The sequence below is a fragment of the Microcaecilia unicolor genome, chromosome 1, assembly GCF_901765095.1.
Source record: "Microcaecilia unicolor chromosome 1, aMicUni1.1, whole genome shotgun sequence".
Lineage (NCBI taxonomy): Eukaryota > Metazoa > Chordata > Amphibia > Gymnophiona > Siphonopidae > Microcaecilia > Microcaecilia unicolor.
This window is the reverse complement of record NC_044031.1, coordinates 582,172,602-582,199,498: the sequence shown is the minus strand read 5'-3', so window position 1 is coordinate 582,199,498 and position 26,897 is coordinate 582,172,602. Positions and strand designations below refer to the sequence as shown.

At 43.0% G+C, this 26,897-nt stretch overlaps 1 protein-coding gene and 1 long non-coding RNA gene across 7 annotated transcripts in view; one reads left to right on the top strand and one right to left on the bottom strand.

The window, feature by feature from the left end:
* The window catches only part of MTSS1 (MTSS I-BAR domain containing 1), a 402,627-nt gene extending 388,488 nt beyond the window's left edge, over window positions 1-14,139 (top strand). For 4 of the 6 annotated variants that reach the window (XM_030219006.1, XM_030218983.1, XM_030218999.1 and 1 more), the window contains 3 exons: window positions 2,775-2,939; window positions 8,110-8,269; window positions 11,455-14,139. In XM_030219006.1, the coding sequence (XP_030074866.1) occupies window positions 2,775-2,939; window positions 8,110-8,269; window positions 11,455-12,128 (999 nt within the window). In that variant the 3' untranslated portion in view covers window positions 12,129-14,139. The remainder of the gene's footprint in view (window positions 1-2,774; window positions 2,940-8,109; window positions 8,270-11,454) is intronic. The other 2 variants (XM_030219014.1, XM_030218990.1) reach the window with 1 other exon arrangement.
* On the bottom strand, window positions 14,067-14,692 carry LOC115480376. Its single transcript, XR_003943815.1, has 2 exons — window positions 14,199-14,692; window positions 14,067-14,155 (listed from the first exon to the last, which is right to left on the bottom strand). It is a non-coding gene; the product is annotated as an uncharacterized LOC115480376 (long non-coding RNA).
* Window positions 14,693-26,897: the final 12,205 nt, after the last annotated feature.

Sequence of the window (26,897 nt, the reverse complement as noted above, 5' to 3'; positions counted from 1 at the left end):
TCAGTTGAGCCACCTGGAAATATGGCACCATTTCCTAGATAAAAAGAAGTACTTTACACCAGTGCTTCCCAAACCTGTCCTGGGGGTTCCCCAGCCAGTCAGGTTTTCAGGATATCCACAATGAATATTCATAAGAGATTTGCATGCAGTGGAGGCAGTGCATGCACATATCAGGAATATTCATTGTGGATATGCTGAAAACCTGACTGGTTGGGAGCCCCCAGCACAGGTTTGAGAACCACTGCTCTTCTCATATATTCTAAAACAGAAGGAAATGCTGGACTAGACTGACTAGTATACACTACAGAAAAAGCACCATTAACATGTGATATTAGCAACTAGGTCCCATTGAACAAAATAACATGCTGCAACAGCAATGGCATGTTCTCATATGATTACACATGTTAGTTAAAATCTGTTACACATCCTCCCATTGCTATCCACTGTTTCGAGTGGAGGAGTAGCCTAGTGGTTAGTGCAGTGGACTTTGATCCTGGGGAACTGAGTTCGATTCCCACTGCAGCTCCTTGTGACTCTGGGCAAGTCACTTAACCCTCCATTGCCCCTGGTACAAAATAAGTATCTGAATATACAGTGGTGGAAATAAGTATTTGATCCCTTGCTGATTTTGTAAGTTTGCCCACTGACAAAGACATGAGCAGCCCATAATTGAAGGGTAGGTTATTGGTAACAGTGAGAGATAGCACATCACAAATTAAATCCGGAAAATCACATTGTGGAAAGTATATGAATTTATTTGCATTCTGCAGAGGGAAATAAGTATTTGATCCCCCACCAACCAGTAAGAGATCTGGCCCCTACAGACCAGGTAGATGCTCCAAATCAACTCGTTACCTGCATGACAGACAGCTGTCGGCAATGGTCACCTGTATGAAAGACACCTGTCCACAGACTCAGTGAATCAGTCAGACTCTAACCTCTACAAAATGGCCAAGAGCAAGGAGCTGTCTAAGGATGTCAGGGACAAGATCATACACCTGCACAAGGCTGGAATGGGCTACAAAACCATCAGTAAGACGCTGGGCGAGAAGGAGACAACTGTTGGTGCCATAGTAAGAAAATGGAAGAAGTACAAAATGACTGTCAATCGACAAAGATCTGGGGCTCCACGCAAAATCTCACCTCGTGGGGTATCCTTGATCATGAGGAAGGTTAGAAATCAGCCTACAACTACAAGGGGGGAACTTGTCAATGATCTCAAGGCAGCTGGGACCACTGTCACCACGAAAACCATTGGTAACACATTACGACATAACGGATTGCAATCCTGCAGTGCCCGCAAGGTCCCCCTGCTCCGGAAGGCACATGTGACGGCCCGTCTGAAGTTTGCCAGTGAACACCTGGATGATGCCGAGAGTGATTGAGAGAAGGTGCTGTGGTCAGATGAGACAAAAATTGAGCTCTTTGGCATGAACTCAACTCGCCGTGTTTGGAGGAAGAGAAATGCTGCCTATGACCCAAAGAACACCGTCCCCACTGTCAAGCATGGAGGTGGAAATGTTATGTTTTGGGGGTGTTTCTCTGCTAAGGGCACAGGACTACTTCACCGCATCAATGGGAGAATGGATGGGGCCATGTACCGTACAATTCTGAGTGACAACCTCCTTCCCTCCGCCAGGGCCTTAAAAATGGGTCGTGGCTGGGTCTTCCAGCACGACAATGACCCAAAACATACAGCCAAGGCAACAAAGGAGTGGCTCAGGAAGAAGCACATTAGGGTCATGGAGTGGCCTAGCCAGTCACCAGACCTTAATCCCATTGAAAACTTATGGAGGGAGCTGAAGCTGCGAGTTGCCAAGCGACAGCCCAGAACTCTTAATGATTTAGAGATGATCTGCAAAGAGGAGTGGACCAAAATTCCTCCTGACATGTGTGCAAACCTCATCATCAACTACAGAAGACGTCTGACCGCTGTGCTTGCCAACAAGGGTTTTGCCACCAAGTATTAGGTCTTGTTTGCCAGAGGGATTAAATACTTATTTCCCTCTGCAGAATGCAAATAAATTCATATACTTTCCACAATGTGATTTTCCGGATTTAATTTGTGATGTGCTATCTCTCACTGTTACCAATAACCTACCCTTCAATTATGGGCTGCTCATGTCTTTGTCAGTGGGCAAACTTACAAAATCAGCAAGGGATCAAATACTTATTTCCACCACTGTATGTAAACCGCTTTGAATGTAGTAGCAAAAACCACAGAAAGGCGGTATATCAAGCCCCATTTCCCTTTCCCTATTTGAGATTCTACATGGAATGTTGCTATTCCACTAGCAACATTCCATGTAGAAGCCTGCTCTTGCAGATCAGCTGCACAGGCTTCTGTTTCTGTGAGTTTGGTACGTGCAGGACGTCAGACTCACAGAAACAGAAGCCTGCGCGGCCGCACTGCTGATCTGCAAGGGCAGGCTTCTACATGGACTGCTGGTAGTGGAGGAGTAGCCTAGTGGTTAGTGCAGTGGACTTTGATCCTGGGGAACTGAGTTTGATTCCCACTGCAGCTCCTTGTGACTCTGGGCAAGTCACTTAACCCTCCATTGCCCCTGGTACAAATAAGTACCTGGATATACTATGTAAACCGCTTTGAATGTAGTAGCAAAAACCACAGAAAGGCGATATATCAAGCCCCATTTCCCATTCCTTTTAACAGTCACAGTACAGGTGTTAGGTGGCAGAGCCTATTGGTGTACATTGAGTGTATGCTGAATTTCTCAAGTATTGACTTATGTTGTCATGGTTAACGTTTTGTATAGGACTGGGCTAAACCAGGCCCATATGACCAACCTTTGGTGAATACCTTACAGCGACGTAAAGAAAAGCGTGAACAGGAAGCTAATGGAGCTGCTTCAAATGTACAACCAGGACAGAGTGATGAGGTGCAGAGACCTCGCAGCATGACTGTTTCAGCTGCCACCAGGGTAGGTGTGCTATTGGAGATATTAAATTATTTAAGCATGTTAGCAAATGAAGATGTGTGTCATGGTCCTGGAAATATAGTCATTTCAACCTGGATGGTGCTCAAAAAGAGGCTGTGAAAGACAGATGTAACAGATCATCTTTTATTGGAGTAGGGGGATTATAACATATCCCAGTCAGGTTTTCAGGATATCCTTTGAATATTCATGAGAGATTTACTTGCACTACCTCAATTACATGGAAATTTCTCTCCTGCATATTTATTGTAGATACCCTGAAAACTTGAGTAGCTGGAATCCCCCATGACAGGTTTGGGAACCACTGATAGATATTTCTAAATTTTGTGGGAGGAGGAACACATAGTCATTTTAATTTAATTTACCCACATCTTTCTGTGGACAGAGTCCATGCCTAACACTAATATACACACACATGCACACACAACAGTGCACTTAGGGGCCACCTCCTTTTAGGGTGAGAGCCTATTCTATGATGACATCTGGCTGTAACCTGGTGTCAGTGCACTTAACATTTGGGTACTTGAAGTTTAACTAGCCATAGAGCTCATGTAATTGAGCACATAAATACTGAAAAAGTTTGCGTAACTTACAGAATTCTGTAAGTTACATGCGTAAATGGGATCCCCATCCATGCTCTGCCCATGTATATACCCCCATATATTTTTGTGCTGTAGAACTCAGGCAAGCCATTATAGAATAGCAGTTTGTGCCCTTGCATGTGTAATTTTTACTTTTCTGTGCTTTTACGTGTGCAAGGATTTGGTTGGTCCAAATTTCAGAGGCAATGAGTAAAGCTTCTCAGGCCAATTCTCCCTTTCCTCAGGAAATTAGTCCTTTACATTTGGTGTGACTGAGATGGACCCCTCTTTCTTGCAAGCTGTTGTACTCCTTCCTAGTAACACTTGGAATCTTCTCGCTGGAAGATTGGAGACTACTCAATGGGATTTCCCTTCACCTTCATTGTAGGCTTCAGGTGCTGTGGTGAGCCACAGGGTTTTAGGCTTGAGTGCCGAGAGTCATTTTTTGGTGCTCCCATGCTGAAAGATAGACCTCTTCTAAGATAGTTACTGCATGGATACACAGGCATTCCAAGGGTTACTACCAGATTTTTCTCAGATTTTAGGTCCCTCACCGATGGCTTCGTGCTCTCTTCCCTTATGGTAACAAGGGATCCGGTTACCCATTGTTCAAGGACTAGTAAGTTCAGATGTCTCAAGGTACAGTTTATTTGATATACCACCAAATTCAGAGAGTAGTTTACACAGAAAAAAATAAAGGGGAATAAATGGCATAAAAACATGAGGAGAGACAGATACCCAGACTAAACAAGAACAAAAGGGGAGAACAGAAAGGTTATGTTAGAATCAGTGACATAGCGACAGGTGGGCAGCCCCCCACCACTACCACTGTGGGTTCAGACATACCCAGCAGCACTGCACATCTTCTGTGTAGCTGATGGGGATCCCCAAGCCCTAGCAGCTGCAGAAACTCTTTGCTGGAAGCCCTGGGCCGTCTGAACACTGGTGAAGTTGGCAGCACACTTCCAGCCACTGATACCTGCACCCCCATGCATATTCAATTCATGTGCATGAACTGAACATGCACGGAGGACATTGGAAGTACACTGCCAATTCACCAGTGTTCAAATGGTCTGGGGGTTCCGGTGAAAGTCTTCAGCTGGCAAGGCTTGGGAATCCCACCAGCTAATGTATTAAATTTTAATTGGGGACGGGAGGTGGTTCAGGGAGGAAATCTGTACACCCACCCAGACATTCACTACTGGTTACAATATAACAATAGGATATATTTAGGGCTGAGCTGGTAAAGGAAATATGGGCTGTAGCCAGGTTCTGAAGGTATGGAACCCCTTACACTGATGATTATCCTGAAAACAGTTAGAGTATAGCCTTGATCTTGTAGCTTTGGACATCAGGGGCTGAAGATATCACTCCCAGTTTCTTGTTTTCATGTCCTTTCTGAGAGAATAGTCTTCTCTTCAGTTCCTAGGTCCAAAACAATGGACCCTGTATGTTGAGCCTTGGTCTAAGAGCCATATGTGTCTGTCCCAGTTCAGATTCTTTTCAGAGTGACCTCCATTATCCCAGTGTCACAAGGCTACTTCCTCTCTCGAGGGAGCCTGAAAGAATCCTGAGAAGGTGATTTTTCAGAGTTATTTCTGGCGGGGAATGGATTTGGGAGTCCACTTCATGGTTATTTTGTACCATATAGGTGTGCCTGTTAGGCTGGGAGGGGAGTTGTGGTCTGGAGTACCTGAAATGGTGTCGGTGATCCTGCTGGAGAACCTCAAGTCCAAATCTAGACCAAGGGCCAGAGCCAACTATCTAGCTTTCCATCAATCCTGGCTTCTAGCTTGAGAGAAAATAGTTCAGGTGGTGGCAGATAAGACGACAATATTCTAAGGGTGGGCATCCGTGGTCCTCAAGGGCCACAACCCAGTTGAGTTTTCAAGATTTCTACATATGAAAATGCATGAAAGTGATTTCCATGCCTTGTTTCCATTGTAGACAAATAGATCTCATGCATATTCATTATGGAAATCTTGAAAATCCAACTTGGTGTTGTGCCCTTGAGGACTGTGCTTGCCCATCCTTGCTCTGTTCACTGATGGGGACAAGCTGAAGGAAGCTAGTAGATTTTAGGTACTCTGGTGCTTTAGGATGGAGCTCCCCTGCAAGACCTAACAGCACTAAGATCATTATTCAAAAGATTTTTCTGAGCCAGCTTCTTTTGGGACTCTGAATTATAAGGACTGGAAAAAGCAACTTTGGCTGTACTAGGGATAGGTGGGGCCTGACCATAAGTGAACGTTATATTAGCTTGGCAAAACTCCAAGACAAGAAAGTTCTTCAGCCAAAGAAAGAAAAGCAGGAGACAGGGAGCTAGATATCCTGGTAGAACCAGGACTGACAACCAATGTCCTGCATGTGTCCTTGCTGGGAGCTTGGATGTTGGAGTCTTGGAAAACTTGTGGTGTCCTGTTTTCCAGAACTGGTTGACACACGCTTTATTGATGGCAGGCAAATCTATCATTTTTGTTCCCACGGCTAAGATTCTAGGAGTAGTTTGTGATCAGAATTTGACTCTTTGGTCCTAGGGCTTTCATAAACTGTTCATGATCTATTCCCCCCAGAACCTTTTTTCCAATTCTGCTCTGCGAGTTTTGGTACATGCTCTGGTCATCACGTGACTTGATTATTGTAACGCACTCTACAACAGTATGCCTCAAAGGAAATTGAAATGGCTGCAAATAGTCCAAAATATGTCTATTTGGCATCTATCCAATTGTGGTAAATTTGATGGTCCCACCCCTCCTAAAGGAGTCACATTGGCTCCCCATCCCAGTTAGAGTGCACTACAAAAACTCTGCTTTTTAAAAGCTATCATACTGGTTGCCACTCTAATCTTTCTAACTTGTTGTCTCCCCTATATGCCTGGTTGTTTATTAAGGTCAGGCTTACAATGATGTCTGGTAGTTCCGTCTTTCAGCCGTATGGCTTTGACTCCATATTCACCAGGATATTTAGTGTGGTTGGGGCCATCTCTTTGGAATGCCCTCCCACTGTACTTACCGCTTGAGGAATCATTTCAGGTTTTTAAGCAATTGCTTAAAGCCTATTTATTCTAGGCTAATTTTCAGGCCTGAATAAGGGTTCTGCCTTGTTGTTGATTGGGATCAGGATACTTAATACTGGTTGAGTTAAGATGTTTGAGTGTGTTGTGGTTCTTTTGTTTTAACTTTTGCTTTTATTCTTTCCTTTTAATTTTTGGCATTCTTAAATGTTTGTAAACCGCTCAGGGGTCATTCCAATGGACGATAGATATATCACAGTTGAAAGAAACTTGGATGTTCCCTCCTTTGATTTCTGAATGAGTGGTACTTCACTTTTTTTTCCCTCGATGATTCCTTCCTGTAAGATAGCCTTTACTGTTGAGAGAATAAGGTAACATGGCAAGAACAGTGTCAGATGATAAAACCTTTGATGTGAAAGCAGACCACATAGTGGACTTATGTTGGATTTTGAAGCCTCTGTGAGTTCAGATTTTGGGGAGATACTGTTTCTCTTGAGAGATCTATTTCTTCAATCTTCAGCACAATATATTGGGGTGAAAACAAATTCACAAATCTCCCAGAGGGCAATGACTGACCCTATGATACAACCACAGAAGCGCCTTCTTTCTTTCTTCTGGATGTGATGCTGTCCTCTGAGGAGTTGAGCATGCAGACCCACTATTTGGAACCTGAACTTAGTCCGGAAGGTAGCATCTTGTTGGGGCAGAGGTTGATCTCCTTGGGTAATTTAAAAGGACATGGGTATCTCTGTGCCCAGTACTCTTCCCCTTCTGGGAACAGTGAATTGCAAGCCATGGAGGTCAAGGTCTTCCAGTCTGACAGATTTAGAAAGCTAACCATGGTTATGTTGTAGCCCACTCTGAAGGTAGTCATACCCTTGGTGTATATTATTATCTCATTTCTGAGTTAGTGACCATGGAATGTTTTTAACTGCATAAGGTTTGGCTTTGGTGGTAAATGGGAAACCCAAAATGTAATTGCCTTCAGTTGTCTTAGCTTTCACATAGGATACCGAGGAGTGGAGCTGAAGGCAGCTCCAGCCCCTTATAAAGCAAGTGAAGTCAGCTCTGAGCTGTTTTCTCTGGCTCCATGTGCTGGCAAGGGAATACAACTCACTCAACTGGACTGGTTTGGCCAGACTCAAGGAAAGGAGATTAACAGGTAAGTCAGATTTTGCTGCTGCGTCGGCTGGAATTTTTGGTAGTTTCATCAAATATTTCCTAAACATGTCTGTTAGAAGAATTAAAATGGCCCTAGAAACCACCTTGGCATTCAACTTTAGGTAGTTTAAAGTCAAATCTTGACTTACTGAGTTCAAGTGGATTGGGTATGAATGTTGTAAATCAGGTGCTAGGCAGAAATTGATACCATCTGCTTAAATACATTATCTGGAATCAAAGGGAGAAATTAGATGACCAAGATAGAGACAGTACACTTTATAAGGAATTGTAGTATACATGCGTTAGAGAGTGGTGGGGGTGGGCAAAGGAAAACCCATTAGCATTGAGTTTCCTTATGGTTGATAAACTAAAGATGCCATTTTTCGTTTTGCTTGTGTAGCAGGGAGAAGAAATAGAAGCTGAAGAATTGGCACTAGCATTGAGTCGAGGTTTGCAGCTGGATACCCAGAGAAGTAGCAGAGACTCCCTGCAGTGCTCCAGTGGATACAGCACCCAGACCAATACACCTTGTTGTTCAGAGGACACCATCCCATCACAAGGTGTGTTGATTGGAAATTTTATGTAGCTGTGTGTCTAAATGATCTTTCCAATAAATTCTTGTGAATTCATTTGAGCTGTACATCAATTAAAATTTTAAATCGCACAATTATTGTGATTAAAATTTCTAATCTCATAAAGCGCTCCCCCCCCCCCCCCACATACACATACATTGCCTCCTGTAAATTCAATATATAGATAGCAGATGTAAATGCTCAAAACTGACACATTTCTATTACTAAAATACAAATAAATTCATTTATTGTCTGGTGATTTTATCTTTTTAATCATCTCTTTCCCTCTGGTTCTGCTGCCCTATGCTCCCAGCACAGTTCTGTGCTCTGAACTCTGTTTCTAGGACTTCCTTTATATTTACTATTTTTTCTCTCCTCCTTCACTTCCTGCCCTATATCCATCTTTCACAATCAACTTTCTTCCATTTTTCTTCCTACTTCTCAAATCTTTCTTGTTTCATCTCCTCCCATCTTCCTTTCCCTCGTCTCCCTAGGCACCATCTCCTCCCATCTTCTTTCCCCCTAATCTCCATGGGCACCATGTCTTCCCACCTTCCTTCCCTTACTCTTCATGGGTGCCATCTCCTCCATCTCTCTTGCCCTCCCCTCTCCTCTCCTCCATGGGCAGCATCTCATCCCTTCCCCCCCCCTCCAAGGACACCATCTCGCATACAAATACCACTTCAGACAGGATGCTTTGGTCTAGGTCTCTTCCCCCCTCCTCCCCAATGACTGACATTTTTCTGTTGCCCCCCCCCCCCTCCCCCGTGCTGTGGTATCTCTTTCTCTCCTGCCCCCTCTTCCAGTGTGCTCCGGCAGCTTTTGTTTTCCTTAGGCCACCCCCACGTTCGCCGGCATTTCATTCTCCCTCCCCATCCCCCTGGCGACCCTTCAAAATTGCCAGTACAGAGGATAGCAGTAAGCACATGTTGCTTTTCTGTTGCTGGAGACCTCCCTCTCTAGCGTCCTGCCCTCAGGAAACATGAAGTTTCATCATAGGAGGCAGGACGCTAGAGTGGGAGGACTTCTGCTAGAGAGAAGCAGCATGTGCTTAGTTCTGCCGTCTGTACAGGCAAGTTCAGAGACACACCAATGCTTTGTACTCTTTAGTTTGAACGGTACATTAAAATTAATAAACATAAATATTGGCCCGGGATACAAAATAAGTACTATGCATAATATGTTAAACCGCTTTGATTCAGAAGCGCGTAGCCAGGTCGAAGGCGCCAAGGGAGCGGAGAGCGGACTTTCAGTGGCGCCGGCACATGTTTTAAACGCGACAGATCACATAAAAAATAGGCACCGGAGCTGTCAGAAGTCCGTTTGACGGAGCGTCTGCTCCCCTGGCGCCTCCCCTAGCTACACCACTGCTTTGATTGTAACCACAAAAAGGCAGTATATCAAATCCCATCCCCCTCCCCTTTCCTTCCCTAAAGGACTGATAATCTCTCTCCTTCCCACCCCCAAATCCAACATTTCTCCCTTTCTCAACCTTCAGTCCCTCTCTTCTTCCCCCATGTTCATTCCTGGGGTTCTTTATATCTTTCTCTCTCCCTCCCTCCTTCCTTCTTCCCTTCCATTGTCCAGCACCTCTCCCTCCCTCCCTCTCCTCCACACCAATGAATAGCAACACAAACTTGGTGGTGAGCAACCCCAAGCTCTTCTCATGGCTTCTGGAGCTCATGGCCTACTCCAAAGACACCTTTAAGGTAGATTGGGGTGAGGGGGGTGATGTTGAATCGCACTGAGGACAGGGGTTGGAAGTGGAATACAGCAGAAGTGATGTTTGGAGGAGACAGGAGACACTGCAATGTGATTATTTATTTTAGTCACGATTAATAATTTAATGCGTTAATCACAGAGTTACCTGCAATTAAAGTGCGGCCCTAGACATCATCCCTATTTTTTAATTGTTTTTATTGTTATCAAATATCAACCTGTACAATCTGGAGGAAAAAAGGGTTCAAACAATGCAACCGAAAGTCAGATTAATGGCCAAACTCCGCATCACTCATAATTACTTCATTATTACCCAAATAGTTTTCCTCTTTTTTGTCACAAATTTGTAAATAGATCCTTAAAAATAAGAGTGCAAAAAAAAACAAATTATCTGAAATATAGTTCCAAATCCAGTCAGTACAGCTTCTCCTACCAAACATAGCTTCATCAGGATTTTTAAAAAAATCGTCCAGCTAGGTATCATTACAAGTTTCATAGTCCCATTTCCACAGATATAACTCCAATATAACTTCTTAGTTCCCATGGCTGAATAACTATGACTCATGGAGAATTAAATATCCCGGAGTTGAGCAGATTTCTGATGGTGAGAGGTTGGAGCTAGAGGAATAAGGGGCTCTAGGTCTGAAAGGTGGATCACAAAAGAAAAGTTAAAGCCATGGGTGGAGCACTAGAGAAGCCAGGGTTTAAATTCCTCTGCTTCCACTGACCTTCCTTGTTACGTTTGGCAAGTCACTTCACTTAGTTTTTTTTCAGGTATGATTTTAGATTGTAAACCTTCTGAGGAAGGGACCTACTCACTGTCCCTGAATTTATAACTAATCTTCAACATGGATTTGGAAAAGTGAACAATCACGTTTGGCCATATATTTGGCCATTCACTGGCCATTTTTCCACTGAGACATAGCATTTTCAATCTTTTATGTAATTTTACAATATGGAATGTTACATTCCATCACTTCACTTTTTTTCTTTCAAATCAAGCTCTATTTTCTTTGATAACTCGTATGTTCTTCAGTACAGATTTTAGGTAAAGTTGGGTTAACAGATATGAGCCATGTTACAGTTAATGTTTAACTAAATCAGTTGTAAAATGAAGTGTTTTGGAGGTAGAGTCCTATATGATGTCACTACTGACACCTGCTGGCTAGCATCAGTAACGCTGGATAAGTCAAACAGCAGTGACCTGCTTGTTTGTCCACAGGTCACCATGGCCTTTAGCTTTCAGCTGCTGGTCAGGAAAAATATGGCATGAAGATAAGAGTCCCTGGCATAGATAAGTGACTCACATTGGTAAAATATGGTAGTGTGAGAGCTTGGAGCAATTAAGTAGAGATGGAAGAGAAATAGTGGAAAGAGGTGCTCAGAAACTCTAGCACATAGAAAAATGTGACACTGATTAACCTTTATTTCAACTTTTTGTTTTTATGAACCAGTTTCAGATTATGATTATTTCTCAGTCAGTGGTGACCAAGAGGCAGAACAACAAGAGTTTGACAAATCTTCTACCATTCCAAGAAACAGTGACATCAGCCAGTCCTACCGCAGAATGTTCCAAGCCAAGCGTCCAGCCTCCACCGCAGGCCTGCCAACTACCCTAGGACCAGTAATAGTTACTCCTGGTGTGGCAACCATCAGACGGACCCCTTCCACCAAACCATGTGTCAGACGAGGTACCATAGGAGCAGGGCCTATTCCAATCAAGACACCAGTAATTCCTGTTAAAACTCCAACTGTACCAGATGTGCCTGGGGGGCTCCCAAGCTCACAGATTGGAATTGAAGAATATAATGAGCAAAGCCCTGAATTGCAGTCACCAGGAGCCGGCACCCTGCCAACCTCATTTTGGAGTGGGCAAGCATCAATAAATCCTCCAGTACCAAACCAGCAGGTGTGTCCCACAGATGGACAGGCAGCACCAGAAAGCAAGGCAGAAGAAACTGAGAAAAACTCAGGTGCTGTTGCATCATTAGCAACCTTGGAGCCTGAAATTGGAGAGCTGGGAACTGGAGACAACCAAGAAGCTGGTGACATGCTAAATGCTATCCGCCGGGGAGTGAAACTGAAGAAGACCATGACGAATGATCGGTCAGCTCCACGTTTTTCGTAGAAGAGTAAGCATAGTATCCAACTTCTAGCAATGGAGCTCGAATCGAAATTAGGAACTGTGGTCTTTTATCCATTCCGATCTAAAATCAGAAGATTTTGTAGGAATCACAGTTGTGGTCAAGTGTTTTGAAAGTACTTTAAATAAACCAAGAAAAGTTTTAAAACATAAAATGGTGCGAAAGGCATATAGCCTTTATTGATGTTTTAATTTGTAATTATCAACAAATTTGCGCACATTTTGAGTTGTTCCCTTTTAACTTTCTGAAGGTGCCAAATCCCCCTTTAACTTTTTATAGGTCTTTGTAAAGTTTTGAATGCTTAAGGAGAAAATTAGTCAATATCTTTCCTCTAATTAAGGCACTAATCTATGGCTTTTTTGCTAGCTTTTGTAGAGTGTATTATGATAGTGTGATTTAAAAAAAAAAATCTGAACAGACTTAATGTATAAACCTAAGGGAGGACAATCCTCTTCTAAATAGTAAGACATGTTTGCATTTTGTTTGGAAAAGCAGATGTTGCAACTGACAAAAGCAATATAACAAGGTTGAAATTGGTATTATGTAACTTTGGGGAGGTTAATCAATTTATAGCAGCAGTATGAACAGAATTAAATTTTGCTAGTGTAATTGATAACTATATAATCACCCTACCTCCTCCATCTCCTGGGTATTCAGATTTTCATGTAACTTCTAAAGAAATATAGGAATTTTAAAGTTCTTATGATAATCTTTCAGGGCACTGCTGAACAGTGTCATCTGAAACCTATACAGACATCTCTTCTCCCCTCCCCTCCCCTCTACAAGGAGGAGAGGGTTTCCTTTTTTTTTTTTTAATATGAGAGTGGGCAGGGAGGTTGAAGCCATAAGTTGTATACCTTTTATTTTAAATAAAGGTGGAAGAAAATAAAGAATAAAATACATTACAATGAAGGTGAAAGGAGGCTGAGAAATAAGATGAAAAAAATGTAAACAAAACAGCCAAAACACTGGAAATTTGGTATTTTGGAAACTTGAGCCAGTGCTGCAGCTTTAATTATCAGTAGGTGCTTGAGTAAATGCACCAAATAAAGTTTATTGGATTGCAGTCTGTGCACGCATAGGGTGATTTTAAATTAGTTTTGTGTTCCATTCAGTTACTCTTCTCCACACAACTGTCACCTTCATTGTGTAGGCTTAGATTCCTTTTTTAAACCATGTTTGATTCATGTTTTGTGTTCACCCTACCACTAAATGCGAATGTGTTGAGGGAAAATATATAAAGCTAAGGCTATTGAAAAAAATATGAAGATTACAAAATAATAATAATAAGCAGGGAGTTCTTAAATATATCGAATGCCTTTCAGCTCTTGCGCCCAGCAGGCTGGGCCCATTCAAAAGCCCAAATATTTTGAGACACTGTAATTGATATGACTTGAGTATTAAGCATCTTGAGTTCTAGTATTTTACAAATAAGACATCTTTTTCTTCTCCAGTTAAGGGGCTTATTTTTCTTTTTAACATCGTACTCAATTGGCTTTGTACAAACAGAGAAAGAAAAGGGGAGAGGGTTTATTTATTTATTCGGAGAGTTTGGTCTCCAGCTATCCTCCTGTAATCTAGATAGTTTATTTTTTGGAATGTTGATTGATCAAAAGAGTATTATAGAAGAGATTTTTTTTAAGTAAAAGAACAGTGAGCTTTTGCTGTGATATTCATCTATCAAGGCCAACAGAATTGGGCAGAACTCAGGGGAGCCCTGGTTTAAACTGTGCTGTGTATTAATTACCCAACTAGATAGCCAAGCTTATACGATTGAGGCAGAGCTCACTATTAACGCACATATGAGACTCATGCACGCCATCAGATTAAATTTCAAGAGGTCAGGATCCTCGATAAACTGCAGATGTTTTCATGGGCTGCAGCTCGCACACAAAACTTAATGAAAATGAACAGTCTTCACTTATAACACTGACTCTGCTCTGGGCCACTCACATTGTTTTTATGTCTTGGCTGTAAAGTCAGGGCATGTTTCTTCAGAAATATTTCAGACCTCAGTTTCTTCGGACAATAAGTCTTTCTAATGAAATACGTACCAGTGCCTGCAGCGTAGCCCAGGATTCTTAATTATGGTAAATGTAAACTGTGCATTGTATGCAAAATGCCAGAGGTGTTTTTCTGTTGATGAAAACTACCGTCACCAGGTGAAATGTCAGTAGATTAAGGCCATGTACCTTTCTGAAATAGATGTGATTATACCGAGTTACAGTGTCTCACTTTGTTTAGTTAGTAAGCATTAGAATAAGATGTTGATTTATTATACACATTGCCAAAATTCAGTGTAGAAAAAAAATGTGACAAAACTTTGGATAATTCTGTTTGTGGAGGTTTTTTTGCATATCGTAAAAGCAATGTCACAGCTGAAAAATAAAAATATAATCTGTTTCTAATGGTAACTTATTGTGCTTTAGTTGCTAGTTTGTACTGAGAGTTGATCTCTCTCTTTCTCTCTGTGGTTTTGTTCAGTCTCCTTCCACATTGTAGTGATTGCTTCTGCCTACATTAAAAAGAAATAAAGAACTGCTGAAAAAAAAAATCAAAAGACCAGTTTTCTATTCTTTTTCTGGAAATTAAGCGTCTAAATTGTCTTTTTGGATTTGCCCATTGGATGTGATGTCTCCTATCCACCATCTTTTTATCAGTAACAAATCAGTTTTCATAGATGCGAGACGCTGATTGTAGCTTCTCCAGTATATTGCTGTACCACAAGTTTCCTGAAGAGACAACCGGAGAGTTGTTTATACAGACGTACTCATTCACTAGTTGCTTTATATATCAACAAATAACATCTGTTGTAGAAAGAGAAAGACACTTTATATGGTGAGAACATAGTAACATAACATAGTAGATGACGGCAGAAAAAGACCTGCACGGTCCATCCAGTCTGCCCAACAAGATAACTCATATTTGCTGCTTTTTGTGTATACCCTACTTTGATTTGTACCTGTGCTCTTCAGGGCACAGACCGTATAAGTCTGCCCAGCACTATCCCCGCCTCCCAACCACCATCTCCTGACGCAGGCCTACTGGCAAAACACAGCTGTGTCAAGTCCTGTTCTCGCTTTTTATGATCAATAAATATTTTGAGCTTTTATCATTGAGGTGTCATCAATGTTTAATATTTTTAATATATTTTTTATTTTTCCTAGTCCTCTTTGCTGTTTTGTTCATTGTTGGGGGTTTTTTGCGAAGATTTTCTTCTGGTTTTTTGTATCATATGTCACAACCTGTCACCTAACTATAATTGGTCCCCCTTTTACTAGCTTTAGTCAGTGATTACTTGAAAATATCAGAATGACAGATAAAAGATGTGTTGAAAAAAAAAAAAAAAGTATATTTCACAAATGTACAGACTTACCTTGTGGTCCACATTTCAGCCTACATGGGGGAATCCTATGAAAAAGTCTTCTACATAGGCAATATCCAGTCCTTAAGGTCACAATCTGTGTGAGTTGTCAATATAAATGCTTCATGAATATTATGCATGAGAGATTTGCATACAACTGAAGCACACTTTTATATTTAAGCATATTTGCCTACTTCCAACCATCAGTTACACAGAAACACATAGGCGTAGTTTGACTGTTTCATTTGGGGGGGGGGGGGGGGGGGGGGGCAAAAAATGGGCGGAGCATATTAGCATATCATTTGCATATATACATATGCAAATGAATATGCTAATATGGAGGAAGGAAATGAAATTTACAGGCAAAATATCACAGATGCACATTTCAAAAAGCTGACACATTTCAATTAATAAATTATGAATAAAATAAACTTTTATTTACCTTTGTTGTCTGATCATGTAGTTTTTCTATTCGCTTTGATCCCAGTGTCTTCTGTTTTATGCAGTGTCTTCTTTCCAGTAGGCTTCCCTCTGCTCCCCACCCCTCCCAGTCCCAACCATCTCTTGCTCCTTCCCTCTGCTGTGCCTGACCTCTCCAAATCCCATCCATCTCCTGGTCCATCCCTCTGCTCCCCACCCCTCGCAGTCCCATCCATCTCTTGCTCCTTCCCTCTGCTCCCCACCCCTCCCAGTCCCAACCATCTCTTGCTCCTTCCCGCTGCTCCCCACCCCTCCCAGTCCCATCCATCTCCTGCTCCTTCCCTCTGCTCACCTCCTTTCCCAGTCCAATCCAATTCCTGGTCCTTCCCTCTGCTCCCCACCCACCCCTCCCAGTCCCATCCATCTCCTGCTCCTTCCCTCTGCTCACCTCCTTTCCCAGTCCAATCCAATTCCTGGTCCTTCCCTCTGCTCCCCACCCACCCCTCCCAGTCCCATCCATCTCTTGCTCCTTCCCTCTGCTTCCCACCCCTCCCAGTCCCATCCATCTCCTGCTCCTTCCCACTGCTTCCCACCCCCCCAGTCCCATCCATCTCCTGCTCCTTCACTCTGCTTCCCACCCTCCCAGTCCCATCCATCTCCTGCTCCTTCCCACTGCTTCCCACCCTCCCAGTCCCATCCATCTCCTGCTCCTTCCCACTACTTCCCACCCTCCCAGTCCCATCCATCTCCTGCTCCTTCACTCTGCTTCCCACCCTCCCAGTCCCATCCATCTCCTGCTCCTTCCCACTGCTTCCCACTGCTTCCCACCCTCCCAGTCCCATCCATCTCCTGCTCCTTCACTCTGCTTCCCACCCTCCCAGTCCCATCCATCTCCTGCTCCTTCCCACTGCTTCCCACCCTCCCAGTCCCATTCATCTTCCCTCTGCTGCCCCCCCCCCCCCCGCGAGGTCCAGGATCGTGACTCCGTTTACCCCCTCTCTTCCTCCCTCCCTCCGGTGCAGGCAGCAGTCTTCTTCAACCTTTCTGTGCTCCTGGCAGCGGTAGCGACGTATACACGCTGCCTTCGGTCTGCCCCGGAAGCCTTCTCTTCAAGTTCCTGTTCCCACCTATGCGGGAACAGGAACTTGAAGAGAAGGCTTCGGGGCAGAGCTGAAGGCAGCGTGTACGTCGCTACCGCTGCCAGGAACAAGAAAGGCTTAGAGAAGATTGGTGCTGCCTGCGCCGGAGGGTAGGAAGAGAGGGGGTAGATAGACACGCTCGTCTCCGTCCGCTTCGCTGCTTCCCTGCCCTCTCTGTCTGCGTCCCGCCTTCCTCTGATGTCATTTCCTTTCGGGCGGGACGCAGACAGAGAGGGCAGGGAAGCAGCGAAGTGGACGGAGACGAGCGCGTGCCTGCTTGTTTTTTTTTTTTTCATTCTAGCGCCAGTCCACGTCCTCGTCGTTTGGGGGGGCATTGCCCCCCCTCGCCCCCCCCCAGTCTACGCCTATGACAGAAACAGTAAAAATACATCAAAGTGGTATTTAGCTGAAGCCTTTTCATTGGTAGCTCAAAGCAAATCACATTCAGGGTACAGTAGGTTTTTCCTGTCCCCAAAAGACTTACAATCTAAGTTGTACCTGAGGCACTGGAGAATAAAATGACTTCCTCCAGGTCACAAGGAGCCATCAATGAGATCTGAACCTTGGTTTCCCTGGTTTTCAGCCCATCTGTCTAACCACTAAGCTTAATCCAGAAAGGGATATACTGAAAACCTGAGTAGATTGGTGTCCATGAAATCAGAAAGTTGCCTGCCCTCATCTTTCTCAGTGATAGTATCGCCTTTTTGATGGACATATTGTCCTTTGAGCTAGAAGCATCTGAATACCTCTAAAACAGCTAAGAATGTTTATGGGAACATTGAATTCTCCATTATCATTGATGTTTTATTTTATTGGATTTGTACTTTGTGACCACAATGCATTGGTTGGGAAATGGACAACTGAGTAGAGACCTGCTTGAGAACAAGGTTCACGGGAATCCACTCTGGGGCTGTGGGGTTCCCATGAAAGTTTAAGCTGCACCTGCACCAGCCTCTCACCTACTAATTACTAAGTTCTTTGAGAGCCTCCTCCTCCTCCTCCCCCTCCTCCTCTTTACCTTAACAACACAGATGTAGAAAGTCTTCCATTAACCCTCTGTGCTCCCAGGCTGATGCACAGGCTTCAGCTCTGACACAAGCATCAGAGATCACCTGAAGTATTGATGCATGCATGTGACAACCTCAGCACACAGTGCCAGTGAATCAGAGATGAGGCTTATATATGCACACCAGAGTGTTCCAAATTCCATTTCTTCCTTGCCTGCAGTGCTGTGGCTCGAACCAAGAGAGCTGTCTGAAAAAGTTTTTCTGGCGGGGATGGGTGGGGATAGGTTACATTCTTGTAGGGGTGGATAAGATTCCAGTGGGGATGGGTAAGATTCTAGCGGGGATGGGTTAAATTTCTGTCCCCATGCAACTCTCTACAACTGAACCGGGAGTTCACCAATCTATAAAAGGGATCCCTGACACTGTGCATAGTTCAGTAGTATGGGAGTCACTTTTGCACAATCACCAGAGCCTGCTTCTCACAAGTGCAGACCCATAGGGCAAGGAAGTGCTCAAACTCATCTTTGCTTGAAGTGTGGGGTAGAGAAGAGCACCCTCTCTCACACTTTGTGGTTTTGTAGATTGGCTAAAATGTACTGGGTCAAAATTTTACACAATTTGGAACATTTATTAGATACGCCCTTAATTTTTTTCACCACTGGGTGTCTTATTTGGGAAGAAGGGGGCATATGGTTTTCAGGGTAAGGGGGGAGCAGAGTTAGTAAAGAATGCATCGTGGGGAAAAAATTTCATCTACAGCACAGGACACAGAGCACAGTACCTTCTTACTGGCATTGAGAAAGGTGTTTCACACTTTGATGTCCATGGAAGCAAGGGATACCCAATTGTCCATAAAATGGAAAAAGATTTTTGTTTATTTGGGACACATATCTCCAGAACCTGCCTCCCAGGGCGGGAAGTCTAGTTCTTAATAATATTGTTTTTTAGCCACTCTGAACAGTTCTCCAGACCACCTATTTGATAATGCTATGGTGACTTTAGGGAGAGAGGGGATGGGCAGTATAGGGGAGAGCTATGTACAGTAGTAGGTCATAAGAGTGCAGGTCTTTCATGGGGTAGATACACTGAATCAGTAATCTTGGGGCGGAAGGATGGGAATTATGACATATTGTAACTGGGGGGGGATGGAGAACAAATTGCTATAAGTTGTTGCACAGTTCAGTTTAAGTGGATACTTGGTTTGTTCAATAAGATTGAAATATTTATTGGATTTGTATATTGCCCTACTCAAGAGACTCACAAAGTGGTTTATAGTAAAATGTGCATGACATAACTGACACCCTTCCCACACATCAATAACCACATGAGCCAGAAATTCAACTATGAAAACTTGCTACAAAAAAATTTCTGTATCGCAGCACACTCAGCTTCACGTATCCTGATAGCTCCAATATAACATAAAAATTATGGAGGAAAAAGATCTCAGCACAAATATGGCTCAAAGACCAACCTCTTGAGCACACAAACTAGCCATCATTGGTCAGAAAAAAACTCCATCTAATACAAATATCAGGATAAGTGAAAACTGGCGTGAACCAAAACAGGAACACAAAAAGGGCTATGCAAAACATACGAAGAGGTAAAGAGAAACAACTTGGGTTATCTCTTAAGGTGGCAGTCCAACATTCCCAGCATAGCACCACAAAAGCCTGGTGAGGAATCCTCATTTCGCTTCAGTTGCATCAGGGGGTGCACACTTATTCAACAACCTCAGCAGTCTTCTAAAAATGACGGATCCAAAACCCAAGATACCAAATTTAACAACTCCCAGCGCTCATTTCGACCGATCAGAGGGAGTAGCATGATTATTGAAGTTGACTCGATACAGCACCGTGTTTCAGTAATAGTACCTACCTCAGGAGTCCTTAATGTAGTTGTGATTCAAGGTTGTATAGTAAAATCTGGCAAAGGAAAATGGTAAAACCAGGCACGAGTCTTTAAAAAGACTAGCGATGGCCCAGTGATGTGTGAAAATTAATTGTTTACAAAAAAGGGCCAAAGGCTTGGAAATTGTAGTAAACTTCAAAGTGCAATCATAGAGCTACAGCACTCTACGATTGCACTTTGAAATTTGGTGGATACTTAAAATATCCTCTCATGGCAGGTGATGGAGATGAAAACCATAACGGAATTCAAAAATGCATGGGATAAACGTAGGAATCCTGTTTAGAAGGAATAAGGCCAAAGAAGCTTAGCAGAGATTAGGTGGCAACACTGGTAATTGGGAAGCAAAGCCAGTAATGGGCAGACTTCTACGGTCTGTGCCCTGATCGTGGTTGAATATATTTTGTATCACCTCATAACTTATGTAATGAGTTTATCTTCTCTGGCAGACTGGATGGACCGTACAGGTCTTTATTTGCCATGGATATAGGTAAAAAGTGGGATGTTTGACCACGGAAATACAAATCCTGGAGTCAATATCGTAAAAACTTTATTGAAGAAAAGACTCGACACAACGTGTTGTTTCGGCCTACAGGCCTGCATCAGGAGTCTACCGCTATGACGTAGCGTATATGAATCTGAAATGCCTGAAACACAATTTGGTCCGTGTGACGAACCAAACGTAAAGTGATTGGCTATATTACAAAAGTGGTCTTGAAAAAGACCTTTCGTGGTAAGCTTGGCCGTAGCGGGGCACTAGGAGCGCAGCATGAAAGCTGATCCTGAAAATACAGAAAACCTTCAGTGTTCTTTGACAGGATTCCTGGTGTTTGCTGATCGGTTGGCTGTTCTTTTGTTCTCTCTGTGGATTAACTTGCATACATAAAGGAATTCAAGCCTATCAGCTTCTTCTTAGAGAAAGTTGATTGTGACCCCTGAGGCAGGCGCTTTGGCGCCGAAACACGGACCGTGTCGGGTCCTTCATATTGATATGAATATTCTGCATAAACTGTTTTTTTTATATTATCTCCCTATTGGTTTGCACATTTGTCAGCCTCTACTTTTGCTGTTTTGCTTTGACTTTCCGTGGAGGCTCCTCTGTCTTCTTGGATTTGTTTTTTAAATATCATATAGAGGTACTCTGTTCCAATCTGGATAAAATTCAGAGCACAAGTATACAAAATGCCTACTTAAACAAATACACCTTGGACTGTTTTATATGTCTGGCATTAGAATTGCTCTCAAATCATCTGTTTTGACCATTAACTTTTGTTACACAGTTCCTGAGATACTTAAAAAAATTTCCCATCACCAAAGCAAGAGCCTTGGGATACAAATGAAGAATTGTTTTCCTGATTTCCTATATTGTGGGGGAAACATCTGGAAGGATATAAACTCAATAACTATAAAACAGATATCCTGTGTTTAAAGAATAGTTTCAATGCTAAATCTATTTCTGAGGCCTACAAGAAAGAGGCCATCTTAGCCTCTTCCATAAAGGTTTTCAACAGGGCAGTTAAATTACTCCCTTCTAAATGATCCATTTCACCTGCTTTATTGCTACAGTCCATGAAATGTAGAATATAATAAGCTCTTCAGATAAAAATATCAATGAAGTATCTCTAACATTTCTTTAGTAGAAATCGTTTCACAAATAGGGAAATACAAATTATTTCTAAGAACATTTCCAACCTTTGTTTTGTACAATGAAATTACCCTTTATTAAATCCTAGTATGGTAAGCTGCCTTTGTATATTTATCCTTGATAGAATTGAAATGAAATCACAGTACGTAGTCATGGGTGCATTCCAAGGGGCATGTCCAAAGGGTTTCACCCCTGTGGAGCTGTCTCAGAGCTGAAAGAAGTGGACAGAATTCACTGGTTAAGCCTCCTGAGAATGAAAGATTCCCAGTTGAGTATTATCCCTGGTATGGAGAAAAGGAAAAATTAAAGATCCACCAGAGATGAAGACTTCAGCAGCTCTTGGCCCCACGGATTCATGTGTGATCTTCACAGGCACAAAGAGATGTTTATAGATTGTTCTATATTTGGAAGTATCAAAGAAAGTTTCAGTGACCGATATTATTTGTAGCCCTGTACTCTGCTCATTATCCCTTCCACTAGGGTAGCATCAAACTCCAACACCAATGTGGCCTTGTGCGTTAGAAGAACAGGAACATGTAAATCCACTTTTAGATAGGGGAGGATCACTGCAATGCTTAAGGGCTCCTTTTACAAAGCTGTATAAGTATATAAGTATATAAGTAGTGCCATACTGGGAAAGACCAAAGGTCCATCTAGCCCAGCATCCTGTCACCGACAGTGGCCAATCCAGGTCAAGGGCACCTGGCACGCTCCCCAAACGTAAAAACATTCCAGACAAGTTGTACCTAAAAATGCGGAATTTTTCCAAGTCCATTTAATAGCGGTCTATGGACTTGTCCTTTAGGAATCTATCTAACCCCTTTTTAAACTCCGTCAAGCTAACCGCCCGTACCACGTTCTCCGGCAACGAATTCCAGAGTCTAATTACACGTTGGGTGAAGAAAATTTTTCTCCGATTCGTTTTAAATTTACCACACTGTAGCTTCAACTCATGCCCTCTAGTCCTAGTATTTTTGGATAGCGTGAACAGTCGCTTCACATCCACCCGATCCATTCCACTCATTATTTTATACACTTCTATCATATCTCCCCTCAGCCGTCTCTTCTCCAAGCTGAAAAGCCCTAGCCTTCTCAGCCTCTCTTCATAGGAAAGTCGTCCCATCCCCACTATCATTTTCGTCGCCCTTCTACTATATCTTTTTTGAGATACGGAGACCAGTACTGAACACAATACTCCAGGTGCGGCAAATTGATTAAATCCATTCAAATCCTATGGGTTTCATAGCATTTGCTGCACAGGAATCCCTACCATGGCGTTATTAAAGGAGCCCTAACTGTCTTAGATATTTGTTGTGGAGGTGTACTTCCTCTTATTCGCGAAATAACAGTCCCAGCGCTGTTCTGGTGAGTTCTATCAGTCCAGTAGCATTTCCTACTTTGGTGGCAGTGGTGCTGTCCATTCTCATTACCCTGCCCAAAGAAATATCCAGTTGAGATCTGGAGACCAGAAGCCAGAATGGAGGTGAGACACTGTGTTCCTATATCTATATATATCATTTGTATCTCACATTTTCCCACCATATGGCAGGTTCCAAAATGTAGTTTTGTAGAAGTCTAGTACATAATACATAAGTACAATAAACACTTAGGTTGATATATTAGCATTTTGTGAGAGAGGTTAATATTATTGTTTTCCATTTCTGAACTTTTCGTGATGTATGGTGGTGTGGGATTAGGCAGATCCAGGGGGGGAAGACTTCTTGAAAAGATAGATAGCTTATTTTCTGCATAACTCTGTCAAAACTTGACCAATGTCAATAAAATATGGGATATATTATCCTGGGTAAATTTGTAATAAGCCTATACTCATGCCAGAACCTTACTTAAATGATGTCACCACTACCTAGCAATTATCATGATATGTGCACATATTTTGCTTTAAATATAAACAGTTACCATGGTTTTCAGTCAGGAGGATATGAACGTTATTAAAAATTTGCATCTGGATAAAGGTTATGGTTCTGAAAGACTGGTGAAAGAGTTTCCAGAAAAGAGGTGGAAGAGGGTAAGTGTAGAATGTTTTGAAGAAATTGTGAGAAACAGGATCAACATCACAAGTCAGAAGTGGCAGAGCCTGATCAGTTCGCACTGAAGAAAACATTGCAACAATTTATTTTGCCCTCATTTCTACAAAGAAATTGTGCTGAGTCAAGAGGATGCGCCTAAAACACATGTCCATTCATCACATTTTTTGAGCAAACAGCATTTCTCGGTCAATGGTGTTTTGAATCATCCACAGTGCTCTTGACCTACAGTGTTCTAAGTTGAGGCAAGAGCAACAGCATTGCTCGTATGACGCAGACCAAGCAACTCCTTTGCAAGTACCCCTGCATGCTATTGATTTCATTGTGGTTTACAGGTGAGAGAATGTTCATGTTTTGAATCCCTATCAACACCCAAAATGACTGCTTTTACAAACACACACTGCAGTGAAAAAGCACAATTTTGCTGCCGATAGTCTTCTATGTACTCACTCAATATTCACCAAATCAATCATGGTCTCCTTTGCAGTGTCCAAAATGGGATACATGAAGCTTTTCTTTGATGACCCAGGTATAAAGATTAAAGGTGACTACTATTGTAAAGTTTTATATCACATCAGCTGCTACCAGCCATTCAGTATATCACTGGCAATGTTTATGTGTTTCAGCAAGACAGTGCACCTGCTCATTGTACTCATGAAAATATCCAGCTGATGCAGAGAATGACTCCAGTTTTCAATATGCCAGATTAATGGCCCCCTAACACTCCAGACCTGAACCCTGTTGAATATAGGATTTGGTGTCTTATGCAGCAGTGTGTTTATGAAAAGTCAATTTATGGCACTGATCACCTCAAGCAGTGACTGGCTGAGGCGTGGGCCAACTTGAGTCAGTGTATCATTGATGCTATGGTTGATCAGTGGCATAGTTATTCCGCATAAAATGCTTAGCCTCCCCACCGGCAAGCCCAACACTCCATTCACTGTCCCATTCCTCCAACAATTCTCCCTCCCTCCCGCTCCCTGCATCTCATGGGTGCTCCTAACTACTAGTAGAGGCACTGCAGCAATTGAAATGAGCTGCCTCAGGGCCTCTGTCTTCTGTATGTTGCATCCTATTTCCTTTGATGCATCTTCCTGTTCTGTGTGGGCAGGATGCCTTGTGAGGCCCCGAGGTAGCTCCTTTCAATCACAGCAGAGCCTCTACCGGCGGTGATCAAGATCGTTTGCAGCACTAGTCAGCCACATGGGGGAGGTGGAAAAAGGAGAGAAATGATGGACCTGTGGGCCAGAGGGAGGGAGAAAGAAGTGTTGTTCTGCTGGACCAGGAAACGGGAGAGGGAGGGAGGGTCAAACAGAAAGGTGCTGGACAGAAAGAGGGGAGGGAGAGGGATTGATGCTGGACCAGCTTGTGGGGAGGGGGGGAGAGGAAGAGAAAGAGAGAGATACTGACTGGGGGAGGAGAAGAAATGAGGAAATATGCTGGATGAAAGAGACACTGGAAACCCAGGGGGGAGCCATACTGAACTATGAGGAGAGGGGAGAGGAGAGGGACAGGGAGACAGAAGAGATGCTGGGTATGGAGGGAGAAGGGATAGAGACACAGAGGGGTAATGCTGATTGAAGGGTAAGGGAAGGGATAGGGACTGGGCCACAGAGTGGGAAATGCAGGACAGGACAAGACACACAGTGGGGAAATGCTGAATATAAGGGCTGGATCAGGACACTGAGAGTGAAGTGCTGAAACTGGAGGGAAGGTAAGGGACAGGAAAACAGAGGGGGAGATGTTAGGATGGATAAGAGTGCAGGAGGATGGTGGACATGGAGAAAGAAGAAACGTCAAATGGACAGAAGACACTGCAAAGACAAGAAAAAAAAAAACAGAGATGCAGAAAAGAGACACTGGGACCAAAGTGAACAGAAAAATAAAATGCTCAGACTACAAAGGTAGAAAAAAGTATTGTATTCTGAATTTATTCATTGGCATATGTCAGCTTTTGGAAATGCAGATCTCTAATATTTTGCGTTTCAATTTCTCTCGTATTGCTGCAAGGAGGTTAGATTGAGAACAAGATACTGTATGAGCCCATCCGGCCCATTATGTGGGCTGAATCCAGTAAGTGGAGCTTGACGCCACATTGGTACACCCAAAACAATAGTAAACGCTATTGAAAACAATAACAAAGACTTCTTAGAAATAACAGACTGCCTATGCGTGTTCCATCTGTAAAAAGTCTAAAGCTGTTTCAGTTGGATAGACAGTGCCTTAAAAGTGGAGGATAAAGGATTTATTTGTATTTGACAGTTTTTATTTATGTATTTATTTGAAAGCTTCCCATATCTAGAATAAATATAATGAAATAGTAACACTCAGACAATAGACTAGTTATACCCCTACCTTCAAGGGCTAGATGGGAATCAACCCATGCATCAGCATTCTTCTTTTTATCCCCAGCATTATGGAACTTTCTACCACCGTCAATTAGGTTAGAACAATCATACTCTCTTTTCCATAAAGCTTTGAAAACTGATTTTTAGCAAACAACCTTTGAAATTTAAAACTACATTTTAGTAGGAAGGACCACACAGGTGCCTAGAGTGCTTTAGACTATTGAGATGTTAATATTAGTTAATTATGTTTGAATGTTGTGGAAGTGAGTGTTTGTGTTACTATCTTCGGTATGGAAGTTTTCTTTGTCCTTTCTAATCATTCAATGGAATACCTAGTTTAAATTAATTTGTGTGTTATTGTACAACGTTTTGACTTGTAAACCGTTCTGACTTGCTATGCAATAAGTGACAGTATAGTAAATAAGTCCTATATAATAATTCTCACCTCCGAGGAGTGGCCTAGTGGTTAGGGTGGTGGACTTTGGTCCTGGGGAACTGAGGAACTGAGTTTGATTCCCGGCACAGGCAGCTCCTTGTGACTCTGGGCAAGTCACTTAACCCTCCATCGCCTGCCGCATTGAGCCTGCCATGATTGGGAAAGCGCGGGGTACAAATGTAACAAAAATAAATAAAATAAAATATTCTTGCTGCCTGTGTCCTTGGCTTTCTTTGGAGTTAGTCTGCTAGGCTCCGTAGATCAGGCTGACATCACACGCAGCACTGACCAACAGCACGATACCAGCATGAGGCCCCCGCCCCTGCTGCCCTCTCCGCCACGCCCCCCCAGGTCACTGCCACTCACCCCTCCACCCCCCGAGGTCACCACTGCTCCCCCTCCACCCCCCTCCCAAGGTTGCCGCAGCCACTGCTCCCCCCCCTG